At 33.7% G+C, this 20,255-nt stretch overlaps 1 protein-coding gene across 2 annotated transcripts in view; it reads left to right on the top strand.

Moving 5' to 3' along the window:
• Positions 1-652: 652 nt before the first annotated feature.
• LOC106461949 (activin receptor type-2B-like) overlaps positions 653-20,255 on the top strand; it is a 66,154-nt gene continuing 46,551 nt past the window's right edge. For both annotated transcript variants that reach the window (XM_022389055.1, XM_022389054.1), the window contains exons 1-3: positions 653-810; positions 4,683-4,993; positions 19,300-19,467. In XM_022389055.1, the coding sequence (XP_022244763.1) occupies positions 753-810; positions 4,683-4,993; positions 19,300-19,467 (537 nt within the window). In that variant the 5' untranslated portion in view covers positions 653-752. The remainder of the gene's footprint in view (positions 811-4,682; positions 4,994-19,299; positions 19,468-20,255) is intronic.

The following is a 20,255-nucleotide window of genomic DNA, read 5'->3' as shown; positions in this document are numbered from 1 at the left end:
ACTTAGAACTTAAATAATATTAAAGTTTTGTTTATTAACTACATTTTTATGGCAAGTTTATTTGTATACATTGATTATAAAGTAGTTTAATTGAATTTTGAATGTAACTCTGTAAACGGTTGTAACATATGTACTTTAACTTACCAGATACAAAAGGGTTAATTGATTTTGTTTTAACCACAAAATGTTTTAATATTTTGCATAGAATTGTATATCTTCAATTTAAATAAAAAAAAAAGAAATTGATGCAGCTACTCAGCCAAATCTATGGAGTAAACTTTGAGTTCATAGAAATCCAAAGGTTAATGTAAAGAGAAAAAATAAATTTATAGGTTAATCACAGAAAGGGGAAAAAATGGATTACATGCCATACATAATATATAAAGTTGATCTATTAGCGTGTTTTGATTTTATTTCTTTAGAGAAAGAGGGTTGATGATTTGCCCTCCTCCAGCTTTACACTGTAATTGTAGTCTTGAAATATTTCAAAAGAATGTTTTCAGATATGTCTGTGTATTCTTGAAAATATGAAGAATGCTTTTTTTTTAATCCCCTGATAGCTATTATAATACAATTATTAGATTGCATAAAGATGTTCAACGCTGAGAATTGTTCACTGTTTGTGTGTGTATATATATGCTACATCAGGATGCTGGGTTGGAAGCAAGCTTGATGGCATTTCAGGATCAAGGTGCACAGAAACCCAAAAAGATCCAAATATAACATTACTGTTTTGCTGCTGCGAAGGTGATATGTGCAACGAGAATATGACTACCGTTTACCTTCCAGGTGTATTAACCACAGAGTCTGGTATGTACAAAAATTTATTTATTTTTCAATTTATACAGGAGTAAATGTGGGCATGAGTTGTGTACTAGATCAATGTGGCAGGTTTGGTTAAAATAAAGTGACTAGGCCTCAGTTGATACTGCCCTGAACATTTTCATGTTAAATGATAGTCCAATATTCAAGTTGTGTGTGTGTGTTTAAAAAATTAAATTCAAACAACTTGAGAAGTTTCAGCCTTTAGTTCAAGAGGCAAGGACATTTTTCCACTTTACTTTTATCAATTTAAAAATACAACCCTGTCATAAGGTAATTTTGTTTGTTCTGAAACTATTAATGACTCTTCAAAAGCTTTTCACTGTTACATTGAACATCTCAAAATATGTTGTACTTTTCTTTACACATGCCAGTTAGCACATGTTTTTGAATGTCCTCATTATGTTTGCTTGTATACTGTGAGTGAACTTGTAGTTTTTTTAATTCCTGAATGGCTGTAGCCATTTTGAAACAGAATTAATAACTTAGGATTGGCCCAGCATGGCCAGGTGGTTAGGGCTCTCGACTCGCAATCTGAGGGTTGCAGGTTCGGATCCCTGTCCCACTAAACATGCTTGCCCTTTCAGCTGTGGGACATTATAATGTTACAGTCAATCCCACTATTCGTTGGTAAAAGAGTAGCCCAAAGTTGGCTGTGGCTGGTGATGACTAGCTGCCCTCTCTCTAGTCTTATACTGCTAAATTAGGGACGGTTACTGCAGATAGCTCTCGTGTAGCTTTGCGCAAAATTCAAAACAAACAAACTTAGGATTGGTATGAATTTTTAGAAACACAGAAAATACTCTATATTAAAATCTTGCAAATTGAGTTTGTGATATTAGTTAGGTTGTTCTGTATAGCGTGTAATATTTTGGCTTTATAAGTTCAGGAAACTATTGTGTTTTGTAATTCATACGATTTGTTTCAAATTATATATTCCAATTTGTCTAGTAAGTGACAGTTTTATAGTTTGGAATGAATAGCTATGATTTTTCTCTAATGAAGAATGATGTTAAGCTTGTGATGAAAATTTTGAAAGAAGATATTATAGTTCAAAAAAAAACAATTGAGAAATAAAAAAAATGTTTTAGAAATATTTTAGTTAAATAAACAGATCTTTTCCTGTAAGTATGTAGTAAGCTACTGCTTAAGAATCTAACGTGTAAAATTGTTTGAACAAACCTTAAATTAAGAGATTATTTACTTCTGTTTAATTGAGATCAGATATGTTTTTTCCAAATGTTGTTTAACCCTATAAGAACAAAGCTGGTCAGTTTCACCAACCTTGGAACTATGAAACTATACGTACTATAACTCTGAATTTACTAAATGTATTTTCAGGAAACTTTGCAAGGTTTTAGTAAACATTAAAAGTCTGTTGTTCATAAAAAAGATTTTATAGTACAGTATTTCTACTAAAGGTTTCTCTCTAAATTTTTGAAGCCTTTACTAAGTCATTGTGAGTGAAAGTGATTTTAATAATCAGAATAAAAATACTTGTATTTTCATATAAGAGTTTTCATACTTCATTTGCATAAACCAGAACCTACTGAATGAATATAAAAGGATTTATATTTTATTTTTTATTTTCTTAACACTAACTGTACAGAGATCATCTATGTTCTGTGGAATGAAAAGTTGAAAATATGAAACAAAATTACTGCACTGATCAAAAAGCTCCAAGTTATTTATCTGAACAATTTCAACTGTTCAACTCTGTGTCATTTTAATTTCATGGTTTTGTTGTTGTACTTTGTAACCAGTGTAGTAGTAGTCCTTGTATCAAAAGCAATCAATCACAGCAGGAGCCCACTAGCTGGTTCCGAAAGAGCTAATATAAACAGCAAGTGTCATGTTACACACTCAACTAATGAAATTTATTGAAGGTTTGTTAAGGTAAACTGATAGGTTTATAATTTTTACTTTTTGGTTATTTTTGTTACAAAATATGCAACAATAAATGAAAAATATATTTGCAAAAAACAGGATTTGTAGTATTCACTGCATACTCAGGCCATTTGCACTCCTCTAAGTCTTGTCGAGTTTCACAGATTTTGGTAAACAAAATTTTCTAAACACATTCATGCAGCTTTCAAGTATGTATTTTGGAACACAAAAATATATCAATCACTAAAATAGAATGTTCCAAAAGTACTATAAGCTATCCAGTTTTTTACATAAGCTTAAATAGGTTAAAAAGTTTGTTTCTGTTTGGAGCACCAAATCTGATGAACGAATACCAAACAGTTCTCATCAGCTTATGACAGGGAAACAGAATTGTAAGATTTATGTAAAAGATAAACTTCTTTTTCTATTCATTATAAACATGTCCATCAGCCATGTATGGTTGATTAGTAATTAACCTCAAAGTTCTAAGAGAGAGGGGGGGGGAGACTTTTTTTGTTGGGTTTGAATAATTTATTGAGATCTTAGCAAAACAAGAAGGTAAGAGGTTGAAATGCTAGATTCTTGCTTATAATTTTGTATTTCTAATTGGTTGTAAACTGCAGCAGCCAATTTTTTCGTCTTAGAAAATTCTGGAATGGAGAAATTTGAGCTTGAAAATATCACATCATAGAGAAGAATGAAGATTAAGATTTTTTTAAATTGATTTGAAAATTAAGAAGTTAAAACTTTGATAATATAAAAATTTGAAGTAGAAACTATGCTTCCTTGCCAAACTTGTTGACATACATTGATAATTAAGTTTTGTAATGAAATTTTTAATTTAATACTTTAAAAGGTCATGACATGCACACTTTAATCCAATGGTATGGAAAGAGTTAATCATAATTCAGGTTATGTGTAAAACAATTCTGTACTTCACTGTAATTATTTTATGATAAACAGCTTGATTTTTGTGTTTTGTCATAATCTTAAATCTTATATTATTTTAGATTTTATTATGCTCTGTTAGTGTCAAATATACATGAATAGCTAAAAAAAATAATTTCCTTTTTATTACAACGTGAATGTTTACTTATCATTAAATCTAGCTCTATATTCTATTTGGACAATGTAAAGCACTGGGTAATTTTTACAATATAATTCATAAGCTACACTTGAGATAGAAGAAATATCTGTAGGGTTCTTGGAAAGTGTTAGTAACAGTTTTTGTTTTTTATTTCATTTATGAACAAAGTGGACTTTAAAGATTATAAAGTATGTATACATACAAGTGTAGGTGGGTTTATAATGCATCATAAAATGAAGTTTTTGGTTTCTTTTAGGTTATGAAAACATTAAAAAAAAGAAAAGAAGATAGAGCTTTGGAAGTTTTTTTTATTATTATTATTATTTTAAAACATTTTGCCAGAACGTGGCTCTCGGGTTTGTAAAATTCAAAAAAATATTGAACCAAATTCTTTCATATTGAGAAAAACATTCAAAATCCTATATATCTTTTGTAAAAAATATATTTTAATATGGCACTTAATATTTATATAGCTTCTTAACTGTGAAAATTCTTCTGTACAGAGCCATTCATCACTAGGCTTACACATATAATCCTGTTTTATTCAAGATATATCTTTATCTTCTAAAATGTAAACCAGATCTTGCTGTAATATATAAAAACGATAAAACAAATAGGCCATAATTTAGGTCTAACTCCCTTAAAAACATGTTTTTTTATCCAGCAATATTATCACCATACTGAACACCAGAAGATTTGCTGGTTTGCCAGTTCTTCTAATAATGAGTAGGTTAAAACAGTAAAATAATAATTAATATTAATGGTGTTAAATAAGTAATATAGTGTTAGAAAATTCTTACCCTAATTCTGATTTGTAGTAACTGATTTCACTGTTTGTATGACATCACAAATGATTAATTTTATTTATTTATTTTTTTACTTTCAGCAGTGGAATACAGTACTAATGTTCCTGTTCCACTTCTTAATGAAGGAAATCCAGTACTTAATACACTGTTGTACACACTTGTGCCATTACTAGCAGTTACTCTTGTTCTCATTGCTTCTTACTGGTTGTATAGACACCATAAAATGACTTACTTCAATGAAATTCCCATTACTGATCTTTCTCCTCCTTCACCTTTTCCCCGCCTCAAGCCTGTGCAGCTCTTAGAAATTAAGGCTCAGGGACGTTTTGGTGCTGTTTGGAAAGCTCAGTTGATAAATGAATTTGTTGCTGTGAAGATATTCCCTCCACAGGTAAATGTTGCTTCATGATCAGTTCAAAAACTATTTGTACATTTTGTATTTGAATTTATTTATAGTGTAAGTGGTATATCACATTGATATACCTCGTGTGAAAGTATGAAGTTATTTGACAAAAAATTTGTAATGGTGCATTAACCATCAGTTCAAATTGATCAACCCCGGATATGTAAAGTTATTTATAATAATTAATGTTTACTATAATTCGGAATTTACTATGTGTATCTTCACAAAGTTTGGCAAGTTTTTAATAAATATACAAAAGAATAAAGTATAAGTATACAAAAGTCACTTTCTAACAAAGTATTTTTACTAAACATTGGTCTGTGGATTTCCAAAATCTTTACTGAATCAGTCTGAGAGAAAGAAGATTTTCATGTTAAGAATAAAAACACTTTTCATCATATAGATTTCTTATTTCATTAAAATAACCTCCTAAATGATTATCAAGTCTTTTATATTTTATTTTATCTCTTATTTTCTCTATCCCAACACATATGTGCAGTGAAATCAATATTGTACAGTGAAATGAAAAGTTGAAAAATATGAATTCAAGTTAATAATATCATCTTTTCTTCTGCACTGACTACAGTATTGATTAAAAGGTTCAAAGTTACTTAGCTGATTTCGTTTATCCTTGAAACTTCATGTTCAGTCTTTCCTGGCCATCTCAGCTGTGGTTTGTGAGGCTTCTCCAGCTCCAACTTCCTCCTCCATTACCTCCATTTCCTCTGTCTCCCTCCTATATTCACCACCCTCAGTCACTGGTGTTTCATCTAGACCTTCTTTTCCTTCATCTTCACCCCTGGTTTTCTTCTGGTCGTTGGAGAGGTGATTCAGCTTTTCCTGATGGATAGTTTCGTTATTGGCTTATTTCATTCACCCTTCCTACATGGAAGTTTCTCAATGCAAATGGAATTTTTCTGCCATTGGTTTTTGAGTCCAGGGTTTTCCCCTGATCAACCTACTGTTCTTCATCATGCAGATTTCTTCTCATGACTTTTGGATTGAGGGTCTTCTGTCTCCTTGGTCTCAGATGTTCGGGCAATCCTGCCCCATACCTTTCGTTTTTCCCACAGATATTTACCTTTCCTACACTTTCCCTGTGCATATGTTCCTTCTGGATTTTTGCCCACCATGATGGGCTGCTCTTCCGGATGGAGATATTAATGTGGTCCTGCAGTGGGTCACTTTGCTTACATTCGATCCACACTCCCAGTGCTCCTTGTTTCATCTTCCCTTATGTCTTCCTTCCTTCCTTCTCCTAATCGCTTGTGGACATCTGTTTATTTGTCATTGATTTTTCTTGTGTACTCTTTTATCTTTATACATGTCTTCTCCTTTCTCAAACTTGTTTTTACTCCCTAACACTTCAGCAGCTTGTGAGGATAACACCTACATTTAGTTGCTTTCCCTTCCTTTCGTTTCACACCTTTATCCTCATCCTGATCTTGATAGACTTCTATATCCTGTAGATGCTCTTCTCTGTTATATTGTCTGCATGGCTTCCTTCTGTGGTGTTCCTTCCCACTTCTTTTTCCCTTGGCAACTGTCCTCTGTTTATGTTCTTTCTCCTTCCTCTTTTTCTAATTGGGTTTGGCTCTTCATTTGATTGGCTTTTTCCTCTTTTTCATCTTCCTCTCGTAGTTTATTCTGAGTATCTTCTCATCCAATTCGACACCTTACCTTTTCATTTGCATTTCATCTTCATCGTCCTTTGGAGGTACTTCTTTGAGCAGGTATGTGGACTACCCAGGATATGTTTGTCTCTCACTATTTGCACTGTATCACAGTTTTTTTTCCTGTTCAGGTTATCATCTGCCACTTGTATACATTCTAGAATATCAGAATTCAGTTTTTGTCTTATTTTTCCTTTTCAGGGACCATTTTCCTCATTATTAATGTTCATTGTTTGGATCCCATTCACTAGCAAGTGGTGCTTGACCAGGTATTTTTTAACTGCTCAAATCCACACTGTCAAGCCATGTCGACTTGCATATTATTATTCCATGCTCATGCAACATGCTGCAAAGATGGCTGTTCCACAAAATCACTGGTAGGTTTATCTTTGCGATAGAATTGCTTCATAAGTTTCCCCTTTCTGGACTGTACCCACCCATGGACTACATGGGTAAAGCAGAAGGGAATAGCTGCCCATCCCTGCCATGCCCTGTATTGAATAAATTGGTAGGATCTGTTTTTAAAAATAGGGTTTTGTGGTCACCCATTACACTGTCTCAGATGTTGTCACTCCTCTGGATTCTCCACCATGTTTTTATCCCTTTTCCTTCCAATAGAGTTTGAAAGTCATTACCATTTTCCAGTTCCAAGCTATTGGAGTGGTGGACCATGAAATGCAAACCATTCAGTTGAATATAGGGCAGTGGTGTTCTGCTGGTATAGATGATGTGATGTCCTCCATTATCAAACATGAAAACAAATGGGAGTGAGACTTCAAAATTGCAGTTCACTACCTCGATTGAGATTCTGCATCCTACCCCGGTTCCGAGTGGCCAGTTTTTGGATTTAGAGTAGAACCAATCAACATAAGTCCTCACACATGTATTACAGATGTCTATATTCCTCCCTCATTTATACTTCATCAGTATTGTAGGTCACAGTGGAAGTAATTGCGAATCATTATGATTATTTCCCTTATTCTATCTCTTGATGTTTCTTATTCATTGTTAATGCTCTTGGGGTGGTTCTGGTCAATTTCACCTTTCATGGAGATTGTTTACATCATGTAGACATCTTTTTGATACTGGATCGATCTATCAATTTATCATATTCACACATGCCCCGTTTATTAGTCGGGGGAGTACAATATTCCTTCTGGTCTCATGAACTTGAGGTAAAGACAGTATGATCCTCTTTCATACCTCACCAGATGGCCAGGTTTTGGAGTGTAGTTGGCTTACCAACAGTATGATCCTCATCCTACTCCTTTATGGATCTTGGTTCCCAGTGGCATGAGTTTTGTATGTAGTTGACTTGCCGTGTAAGGTCCATCATGCCCTAGCCACTCTACACCTATGGGCACATCCTTTTCATTTTACCCACTTTTATAATTTCTGGGATTGAGTTTCATAAATATTGCATAAATATTTGAATCACTTTCCAGCCATAGTTCTCCAAATTGGATGTGCTCCTCTGTTTTCCACCCATATATGTGACATCTTTCTATGATGGGCAAAATGGTGTGGTTCCTCACATCAGATCTTCAAATCTGACTGTCTCATCTTAGGGAGTGTCATTAAGACACTTTTGAAGGATGATTCTTCCTTTCCCTCACACTGGTCCCTTCACCTATTCAATGTGGGCTTATAGCTTTTTATTTAAGTGGAGGTAATGTACTGTATCAAAAGTTATAATTTTCCTACACTAAAAATGTATTTCCAATAGTTACGTGCCTTCTCTCACACTTCCCATCCTTCCTCCCCACTGAAAATTGGTGTTTCCATCTTCTGCCAAAACTTGAAGTAGTAGTTTGGTAAATTGAATAGAGGGAATCACATTCATCATAAAAGTATGATGATTTGCATGAGAAATGCATGAGAGTTAGTCAATTCTGATGGAGGGGAGATAGAAGGCTTGTGGGGTGCGTGTAAATGTTTTTGCATATAGAGGGCAGCAATGAACTACAATAGCTATTTATGTGAGAGGAGGTAACTACCTGTCGGAAATATGTTTTCAGTGTAGGAAAACTATAATTTCTAATGACTACTTGTAGCTTGTAAACCTCAAAGCAAAGTACAGATAGTGGGCATGGCATCTGTTATGGTTTGGCAAAATTTATTCCTTGTTTCTACTGGATTCAATAAAAGGACTTTGAATTATTAGTGTCAGTAGGGCAAGTAAACATAGTTATTGTATTGACATAAATGTACAGGCTGTGGTTTATTCCATTTAATACAGAGGCTGCAAAAGTTGAGATTTTTCTTAACTCGGGAATTATGTGACAAGAAAACTGGAGATTAAGTTGTTTTTAAAGGTTTCTTTTGAAATAAAGGAATTAAACTTAGATAAAGTAAAACTTGGAATTATAACATTCATCATGATGTTAATTTCCTTGACATACATTGATAGTAAAGTTGTTTAATTAAATTTTGAATGTAACTCATTGGCTTGTGCAGAAAGGATTTAAAGTGGTACCTGTTGTGAAAAGGCTAATGGTCTCAACTGTTAACCTTTTCATATCTGTTTTCTTTTAATTTTCAGGTTTTATAGCTGTACTTTGCACCCATTGTAGCAATAACCCATACTTCATAAGCAATAAATTATAGTGGAAGCTCATTAGCTGTTTCCTGTAGAGTTAACATAAACAGCATGAGATTGTGAGATGTGATGTTACACAGATACTTTTACCTGTGAAAATTTAGACATTTTATTCTACTGAAGTTTTGTTAGGCTAAACTAAGATGTTTTTAATGTTTGCATTATAATAAATGTCATTAAAAAATGTATAATAATATATAAAATGTATACATGTAGACAAGACTTTGTGGTATGTACTGTGTACTCTGGTTCCTTTGCACTCTACTAAAAGACTTAGGACTTTCTTCTGTTAGTCTCATTGAGTCTCACAAATTTGGATGTTCAAAAAAGTTAATTTATCTCTCAATATAAGTCATTGGAATAGAATGTTTCAAAAGTATTGTGATTTATCTTGCTTTCTAAGCATGCTATAAATAGGTTAATCAAATTCATATAGCATTCAGAGCAGAAAAATATTAAAACAACAAAGCATAAAATTCTACTGAGTGATGACTTACTGAGAGAAAGGTATAGAATAATTTGTAATATTTATATAAAGGAACAACTACTCTGTTTATTGATTATAAACATCTGCCATGTAGAATTAATTAGCAAACAATTTTGTAAGTCAGAGAGAGGGCTTCCTTGGTGGGTTTGACTAATTTATTAATATATTAACAGGTCAAGAAGGTAGGAGGTTCATATTTTATATTTTTGCTTGTAATTATGTGTATTTCATCTTTCTAGTTGGTTAGAAACTGTTGCAGCCTATTTTTGATGATATAAAATTCTTAAAGTGCAAATTTGGAGCTCAGATGAATCATGTGACACAGTAAAGGGATGATTGAGAATTTTTTTTTATATTTCTTTTTGAAATTAAGTTAAAACTTAAAGGTTATGACATGAATATGGTTCTAGGTATAGATGGAAAGGTTTAATTCATCCTAAAATTGATTATGCCAACTTATCCATGGAAGTAGTTTTTTTGATCAGACATGGTGAAATTTGAAAGACATTCTAAAAAGTGTTACACGTATGTATTGTTTTGTGCATATTTGTTTTTCAATAAGTTTTAAAGTCAAACAGAATCAAAAATGTTTTGCTTAAAAATAATAACAATCAGTTTGATAGTGTCAGTTAAAAGCTTTTCCTGCAACTTGTTTTTTAAATCTCTAACTTCTCTTTCATAGGGATGATGATTAGAGTATTGTTAAACATGTTTCTTTATTATTGAAGAGAAAACCAAGGGTAAGATTTCGTATTAATCCTCTTGCTATGGGCATTCTCTTCTGCACACGTCACAAGGTTTTTCTGAATTACATTGAAACTTTAATTAAACTACTTTCTTGTCATAGTATAAGAATAAACTTGGCATAAAAATGTAGCTAATAATCCAACTTTCAATATTATATAAGTTTTAAATTTGTAATTTTGTAAGGTAATATTTTAAAAAAATTCTGAATTTCCCCTAATATGAGAATTGTAACATTTGCTCTCTAGACATCCCCACTTCTCTAACTTATTTACTACCCTTCCAAGAAGTATGAAATTTAATGTAAATTATTCATTATAATGTTGTCTTCACTCAGGCAAAGCATAATTCCAAAACAATATCTTACCTCCACTCAAATAGCTATTCTTGACTCATACTGCCCTCTATAGGCAAAAAGTTTTGTTTGCCACTAGCTTTGATACTCCCACCTATTTCCATGCGTATTAATGTGAGGCATCTGTATGCTATCATACAACAACCTTCCACTAATACGAGTGCGACACAACTCTTTATCGTAACTAGTGCCCTCTCTACCGTGCAGTCCGTAATCACTTCTTGATTGGCAGTCCTGCTCATAGGATGTGTTTTCGCTCATGTTTTCCTACTAATTGTTTCTTTTTTTCAAATTTGTGTGGATTAATTTTGTTTTCGTTTTTTCTTTTACTAGTTCTTTAATTTTATTTTTGCTCAAGTTATGTGTGTTATTTTGAAAATTTTTTTTCCATGTTTTACAAACCATTTTTTTCTTCTTCATTCAATGTTCCCAGAATTTTTACTTCTATTTGAAGCTTCAAATGGCATTAGGCAACCATTCTGCTGATAAAGTAACTGCTCTGTTTGAAGGAAGTTGACTACATTTTTTTGCAGTCTTCTGAGTCACTGGATGATTGTCCTCTACTACTATGTGAGGTATGCCTGAATATGAGGATGAGTTTTGACATCCTGTTCCCTCCTCCTGTCTATGCCTCACTGTTTTGTTTAAGGGATGGTGCCCAGGCATCCTTCTCCCTTTGTCAACTTAATGATTCAGGTTTGTTGTTTTATCCTTGTCTCCTGTTTCCTAAGATTTCTTACCTGCCTTTCTTTGTGTCAAGCCAAGGGGCCAGAATCTCATGTTTCATCTCCATCACTGGATTTTTTTGGTTCACTCAAAGTGTTATAGAGACCAGTTGCATTTGGGGGTCAGTATGATGTGACCCCCACCTACTCTGGAAGCTCCTGCTTTGGCATATCACCATTCTGTGTTTCTCTATTTAGACTCACAGAATTTCAACTTACTTGTCCCATTAAAAGTTGAGATCTCAGTACTTCAGTTGTCTTCTCCAAACCTCAGTTTTCCATTTTCCACCATGGCATGCCTCTCCTTTTCACCTTTTCCTTGCTAACATTGCTTCTCTGTTGTTGGGAATGTTTAAGCTTGGAATACCCTTTTGTCATGGATATTTTTGCCTCCCTCCTCATTGCATGATTTGTGCATGGCACCTTTTTTGCACCAGAAAGTTTTTGCAGGCATTCCCAACTCTTTGGAAACCAGAGTTGATCAGCATGATTGCCTACCTTCCTTTCCTCATTAGCCTTCTGTTTATCCCAACCTTTTCCAGTACCTATTCTCATGTCTTGCCTTCCTTATTCATATCTCTTTCTGGTTCTAGCCTTGAGTATTCTTGAGGTTTGCTGTCAGTACTTGTGGTGCTACCTGGGAGCAATTGATGATCTCAAAGACTACATATTGGGTTTCAATCCTGTAGGAGCTGTACCCCTCTGCTTTGCTCACTTCTGGTGCTCCTTCACCATAAACCCTTGGGTTTTGCAGGTTGTCTTTTAAGGTCTGGTTCTCCATTTCAGTTCTCCTCTTCCATTGTCCTGTTTCCTTCCCTCCTCTTCATGATCCCATTTCCAGCCAGCATCTTTCAGTGGCAGTACAGAATCTACTTCACATGTGTGCCATCGAACAGGGTTTCCTCTTGTTCAAGTTTTTCTTCAAATTTTTATGTTCTCCCCAAGAACACGAAAGACTGGCACCCTGTCATCCATCTTTTTGCTCTGAACTGCTTCTTGGTCTTACCGTGTTTGACCTTGGAGTCATACTTGTCCCTTTGAGTTTTACTCCTGGTCTATGGTAAATGACAGTAGATGTTTCAGATGCATATCTTCGCATTCTCATCTCCCCTGCATCCTGACATTACCTTACTTTTTTCCATTGGGTTTGTGTTTTTCAGTTCCAGGCTTATCCATTTAGGCTCGCCTCAACTTCCTATGTTTTTATCAGGTGGCCAATGCATTTGCCCATCTTCTTCATTCTCAGGACCTTTGTTTCCACCATTACATAGATGACTAGACTACTTTTCCTCCTCCTGTTGGCATGTAGACATTGTCATCAGACATGTTCACTATTTATGTCCTTTTTTTCACGGTTCTTATGTGGTCCTTTTCCATGATAATTTTTCCTATCCTAAACTTCGGGCACTCGGGAGGATAATTCCACTTTCACATGCACCTCCCTCCCTTCCTTCCTTCCTTCCATATTACACCTTTATGACTGTTTTGATGCTGATTGCCTTCTCTGCCCAATCAAGGCTTTCTGCTGTTACATGGCATGTACTGATTCCTTCAGTGGTTCCCATTTCTTTATTTTTTGGAATCTTTACCAGTCCCGTGACCTTTTTCCTTATGGGTTAGATTTCCAACTTATTTGCCTGGCTTATTCTTCCCTTTCACCAGATGACTGTCTTCTTTTCCATGTCTCTTTATATCAAATCTGTCATCTTACCATGTCCTTGGCTGCCCATTTCTGTCATCCATTGGAGGACATCATTCATGTTAGTATGTAGACCACTCCCCTTACCTTCACTGCTCATTATCACCACCACCTGGCCTTTTCCTGTTCTATGGATTTTCGTCTTCCTCCCATCAGAATATTGTGCTTCACAAGTTCTCTGTGAGGGAGTAAGGGCTCCTTTTTTCTACCTTTTCTATGCAGAGGCTCTTTTTTGGGTCTCTGGGTTCTGCTTTGTGATGAGTGTTGCCTTACCAGGATACTTATTCTTAAATCTACATGTAAGTCCTGTGTGTCAAATTCCCCCCCCCCCCCCTTGTTGAGATGAGGCATTCTGCAAGACTGCTTGTAGGTATTCCCTGTGGTATTTTGTCCCCCCCTCTTCTACTAGTGGAGTATAGGAGACCTTGCCACTTACTAAAGTCTAGCCACTGGGGTGGTATTCTCTGGGTGTAGAATAGCATTTATGCTCATCCTACTGCAGACGTGATGCCACCAGCTGAGGCACCCTCCTTCTTAATGTCCCCCATATGTCAGTTCCTGGCAGATATGGTGATGGTTGGAGCTGGACGAGTCACATAAGTGTCCTCACATGTGTGGCCAGGTACCCATCTCCTACTGCGGACTGGACAATAAATTCCCAATGCTGCCTGGTGCTGGACTGGAGGTGAACCCTACTTTGCTGTCCACCTTCCTACCATCTCCCAGATATCAGTTCTCAGTGGATATAGTGATGGTGGTGTTGAATGTGCACACATGATGATATTGGTCCCAGGTACAGAAGCTCATTTTTTCTACCAGTTTCTGTATCCAAGGCAAAAGCCAAAGGACCCTCTTCCTACTGTGGGCTTGAAATCCCTATCATGGTTCCACTAGTGTTGGTTGAAGTAAATCTCCCATGTATGGTCCAAAGTGCCCTAACCACTCTATACCTGGGATCCCTTTTTTTTTATTCTGCCATGTTGTGACACATTTTCACGTGGACAAAATATTACTATGCTCAGAAATGGTTTGTTGCCTTCTGTTTATTCACAAACCTCATGGTCTTCCTTTTAGGCACCTTTTAAAGGGGATCATCTTCTCATTGGACCTTCTGCCAACTTAGTGTTGTATTCTAGCTATTTGTGAGATGAGGTAAGATATCATATGGGAAGTTAACATTTTCCTATGCTAAAAATGTATTTCTGATAGATACTCACTTTTCCCACCCAACCTCCCTATTTCAGGTGTAGGTTTTGTATGTAATGCCCAATCTCGAAGTGATTATGGGCTTGATGGGAGAGAGAGAGAGCACTCGTTATGATAGGTGTTGTGCTCTTATTAGTGGAGAGTTACAGCATGATTGTTTGTATGATAGCATGCAGATGCCTCACATGAATGCAGGTGGGGGTAGGTGGGAGTATTAAAGCTAGTGGTGAGGAAAAATTTGCTCCTGTAGAGGGCAATATAAGTCAAGGAAAGCTATTTGTAAGGGGAGGTAAGTATCTATTGAAAATACATTTTCAGTGTAGGAAAATGTTAACTTTTTTTGGTTTTCGATCCTACTTGGTTACAGAACCATGAAATAGAAAATAAAACCTGTCTTGCCACACCCATCTGTCACATTATTTCTTTCAGAAATTTCTAGTTGTTCTCTATGTATGTTATTCATAACCAATAGAAAGCCAAATATTTAATCTGTCAAATAGTGTATTATGTATTATAATAGTATATTATAATGTTGTTTTCTGTACAGAAAATTGTCTATTTCTCTTCTAGTTCAAACTTTATTCTCACAGGAATAACATCAATGAGATTAGATGAATTTGTAATGGCTCTTGTTACCTAGTTGGAAAGCCAAAAAAATTGAGTTAGTTATAGGACATTGCCTGCTTTTTGCATGTTATTATTCTGTGTTCCTTGATGCATTACATAATTAAATGGAAAATTATTTAGTGCAGTAATACCATTAGTAAAAAAAGTATGATTAAATTTTGTCGACACTCAACAGCTAAAAATAAAGAAAATCCAGGTAAATACTATATTTCTTGTTTCTTGTATGTATTTTTATTTCTTATTATAAAAGTAATTAAAATGTAAAAATTAGGAACTTTTTAGATTTTATAATGTTAGATTAAGTAAAATAATAGCCTATGTGTTATGTAATTTGATCGGGTAATGTGAGCTACATGTTTATCAAGTGATTTGTAAGTTTTTTGTGGGAATATTAGTTACACATGGTTGGGAGAGAATTTAATTATATGCAAATGTTAAAATAAAGAATAACACACAACATTAAAATAAGTACATAATTAAAAACATTTTAATTAAGGTCGATATATGACCACTAAAAAGTTGACTCATGATCTTTTTTATATCTAATTATTTCAAAGGATTATGTATTATTAAATAGAGATGAAGGTCTGGTGAATATTTATGCAAAAATGTGAGGTGACCTTCTCTAAAATGTTCATGCGGGAATTGTAAACCTGTACATAGGTCATGTGACCTATTTAACAAAAAAATATATATAAGACATGATTATGTTTTGCAACTCACTCCTGAAGATGACGTTGCAACATCGAAACATGTAGAGTCAACTCTTTAGTGGTTATAGATTGACCTTAATTAAAATGTTTTTAATTGTGTAATTAATTATTTTAATGTTGTGTGTTATTTATTATTGTAACATTATACACAAGTGCCAAGAAATAATACTTACATACAAATGTATACTGTTACAAGTTTAATGCTATTTAGAACAAACAAATATTTCATGTTGCGACTTGAAGTCATTATAGAAAGAAAAAAGTTTGTGGTTGCAAAGTTGATCAAATTGACTAACCATTTATAGAGTTAGGGTAGAAAAAATAACTGATAAAATATAAAGTTTTCCTGAAAAACAATCTTTGAAACTTTTTTAGGAGGTTTTGGGGATTATGCAATTGAAATTTGAGATTTTTTCAGATGAAGAAAAATGTTTTAATCTTAATATGAAAATCCATTTGCTCTCTGAGCAGTCAAAATTTTGAGTCTATATATTCATGGAGAAATATTTAGTGAAAATACTTCATTAAAATTCTGATTTTCTTGTTAACAAATGAGTTGAATGATTAATGAAAGTTTGCAAAATTTCATTAAGATACACAAAACATATTAGAAGTTATAGTATGAAAACTGTAAAGGTCAATTTGGAGTCAACATTTAGGTCGAATTGACCATGTCTGTAGTTAGAGAGTTAAGTTGATGATACCAAATATTAATAAATGTGGCTCACAAATGTGAGAAATAACAATTTAATGACAAATGGTTGCATGCAACATTTTTGACAATTGAATAGAAAACTAATTGTGCTTGTTAGTACTTGGTTAATTTATGTTTAGAAAGACAGCAACTTTGGCAAGATAGTTGAACCAATCGTGGTGCTACAGGTATTCAGTAGTCTGCTGTGAATATTTAAGGAAATGTTTAAACTCACCTGAGTACATTGAAACTTTAGGAATGATGTGACTGTATTGAAAAGTTGTTTATTCACAAACTGTTTTATATCACAGTTAGTATTGTGTAGTAGTTTACGGATTGAAATATATTACTAAAATTCTCACATTAGAGAAATAGCTGAGAAGGGCCATCAAAAATATAGTAAAACTGTAAATATTGGTGTAATAATTTGCCTGATATTCCTTGTATACCAGCAATGCAGTTTACCAATAGGCTTGTTTGTTTAAGCTCACTTAAACTTACAAAATGGATGGTAATTTAACTTTTTTTAATCAAATCTTTAAAACTTTACTACTGATGAACACAATATTTTATATATCAGTGATTTTAGCATGTTGATAAAAAAAAGCATAACTATTTGTATTACTGTGTGCTCACAAAACCAAGATAGATTCCATAAGTTCTTCACAATTTGTTTTGAGGGGGGGGGGAGCATATACTAAAAATGGTAATATTAAGAGTATAATACTAATTAAATGGCATGTCTGTGTGACCACCATAATTCCAAGAGAAAAGAACCTAGAAACCTGAAATTTTACACCCATACTAAGTGGACCCTGAGGGTATGCACCTGGGTATTACTATCTTGTATACATGTGTGCACATATTTTTAATGAGGCATGGTAGCAAAAAACCACATAGAAAAGAAGTTTCCTTACATTACAAATAGAAATCACAGACATTCAAACACACGTGTATGCGTGTATGTGTATGTGTGACTGTCATAGCTCCAAAAGGAAAGAACCAAGAAACCTGAAATTTTGCACCCATACTAAGTGGACCATGAGGGTGTGCAACTGGGTATTATTACTTATCCACATATGTGCACATCTTTTTAATGAAGCAAGCTAGCAAAAACCCACATAGAAATGAAATGGTTCTTTGTATTACAAATAGAAATCACGAACAGACAAACACACACATGTGTGAGTGCATGCACATGCTCATGTCTGTGTGTGTGTGTGAGACTACCATAGCTCCAAAAGGAAAGAATCTAGAAACCTGAAATTTTGCACCCACACTAAGTTGACCCTGAGGGTGTGCATCTGTGTATTTCTTATCCATGTACATGTGCGCAAGCCCGTGCTGCGCATCATTTTAATCATTCAAGCTAGAGAAAAACCACATAGAAAAGAAGTGGTTCGTTATATATAACAACTTCTAATATGTAGAAAAGTTAGTGCATTTTGGTAACAATGTGTTCCAACAATGGCTTTTATGCTGAAATGGGTTCAGAATACACAACTATCAACCTGATAATGCAAGCAAAGCCGGGTACTTTCACCAGTGTTAAATAATAATAAAGTTTTTAAGCATAAAAACCGGGTTTTATCTCTCTTTTTTTTCTAATACTAATGATAAACATTCAGAAATAACCTAATATATAGTTGTTTTTCATTTGTGTTTAGTTTTTGATTACCACATGCTGTTGCTTTATATTATATTCTTTATATGATAATATTCACATTTAATTAAAAACAGGAACATTTTTCTAATTTTTTTGCTGTGAATAATGTAACATTTACATTGTTAGAAGTAAAATACATTGCACTAGTTTTCTTATCAGTAACTGACTCGCTTTATTTGAAATGTGTGTGATTGCAGAAAAATGGTTTTAAAATCTTTGTACTTATAATTTTTTTTAATTCTAGATAGATATCTTATTTTTATGTATCATTCATCTGTATCCTTGTTTTTATTCAAGATATTCATTTCATCTTAAATCCCAATCAACATTGTTTTTTTATTCCATTCTTTGGTAGCATTGTGCCATTGAATCTAAGACATATTTTCTTATATCCCCATACAGATGGATTTGCATTTGCTATGCCTATTATGCATCCCAATGAAATTTCTGCATTTTCTAGTGGTAATATGTTATGTTTATCTTCAGCAGGATAACATGCTTTCACGAAAGATTTTTGATAAACCCTGGTGCTTCTCCAACATTCATTGTTTTGCTTCTGCAATTGTATGTTGCTGTTTAGCCATGATAAACTTGAAGAAATATAAAACAGGATCAACTGTGCTTTCACTTACACAAGAGGTATCCTTCTATATCATCCCAGAAAAATCAAAGATGGAATGATGGAGAAGTTCCAATATTTATCCAAAATATGTTTTGAATACTGGTTCCCTGTAAAGTATACATTGCATGTATATAAGTCATGCTTCAGTACTTCCATACATGTTGGACACGTCATTAGAATCTGTAAATTTTCAATGTTGGTGCTAGGATTACTGATATGATTAAAGCTAGGAACTCTCTGAGAACCTGAACTTGAGAATTTGTTGAGTGCATATAGATTATCTTTAGTATGTTGAATAAGGGTAGTAAGAAATTTTTAAGAAATTAGAGCATCTTCAAAGATTTGATACATGAATGTACAACTTTAATGTATTGACATATAAAAACATGTTAGTGTATATTATTCAGAACTTTTATTTTTTGGTCACTATGTAATATGAATGACTCCAACAACTAGCTGTACATTAAAGAAGTTTTATGTGCAGGACAAGAACTCTTGGCAAGTGGAACAGGAGATTTTCCAGCTACCACAGATGAAACATGATAACATCTTGGCCTTTATTGCAGCAGAAAAAAGGGCAGATAATCTTCAGTTGGAATATTGGCTGATTACAGCTTACCATGAAAAAAGCTCACTTTATGACTTTTTAAAGGTACTGATTTGAAATTTTCATGAATAATTTTTAAGTTTATATCCAATTTTCTTGAGATATGTGAAATATTCTTCCACATCAGATAAGCTATTAACCAAGTTTATTGAAGTAGATAACACACTCTTGTACCTGAATAAGGCTCTATGAGGAAATCTTTAGATTCATAAAATTTGATAAAATAATTGTCAGTCACAGGCCTTTAATTGCTTCCTTCACATGTATTTCCAATATCCTTAAAGAGCATTAAAAGTGTAAGATTCCTGAGCTGTTTTCTTTTATTCAATGTAGTGAGTCTTATTCTGTACTTTATAAATTAAGTGGGGTGTATTTTTTCATAATGAAAGCAAATTCATAAATTATAAATTTTCATCAAGTTGATTATAAAAACAAGTATAATCAACTAAATTCGAGAAAACTTATAGTTTTCAGTAAACTCATATTGCATTTATCAGGCCTAAGCATTAAAAAAAATTTCTAGTTCTGTTATCATTGGCATTAATATGAATATTATTGATACACTCTTCTAATTGAAAATCTTTAAGGGACTAGAAATTGAATGCAGTGTTAAGAACATATATATATATAATAAGCCTTATACTAATATCTAATGCTAAGTAAATTAATTATAATCCTGCTTTGCCAGCTTGAAAAAGGTGCTTACACCATAGCAATTGTTCTAAATTTTCTTGAGTGGTAAGTTAGATATTGTTGCATCAGCAAAGTCACATGACTAGTGTGACGCCACGTTTCTAGAACTATCCTGTACCTTGGCGAATGCTCTAGGATTT

Source organism: Limulus polyphemus, unplaced genomic scaffold (genome assembly GCF_000517525.1).
Source record: "Limulus polyphemus unplaced genomic scaffold, Limulus_polyphemus-2.1.2 Scaffold1064, whole genome shotgun sequence".
In the NCBI taxonomy this organism is placed as follows: domain Eukaryota; kingdom Metazoa; phylum Arthropoda; class Merostomata; order Xiphosura; family Limulidae; genus Limulus; species Limulus polyphemus.
The sequence above is the reverse complement of the archived record's forward strand: the minus strand, read 5'-3'. Positions and strand labels throughout refer to the sequence as shown.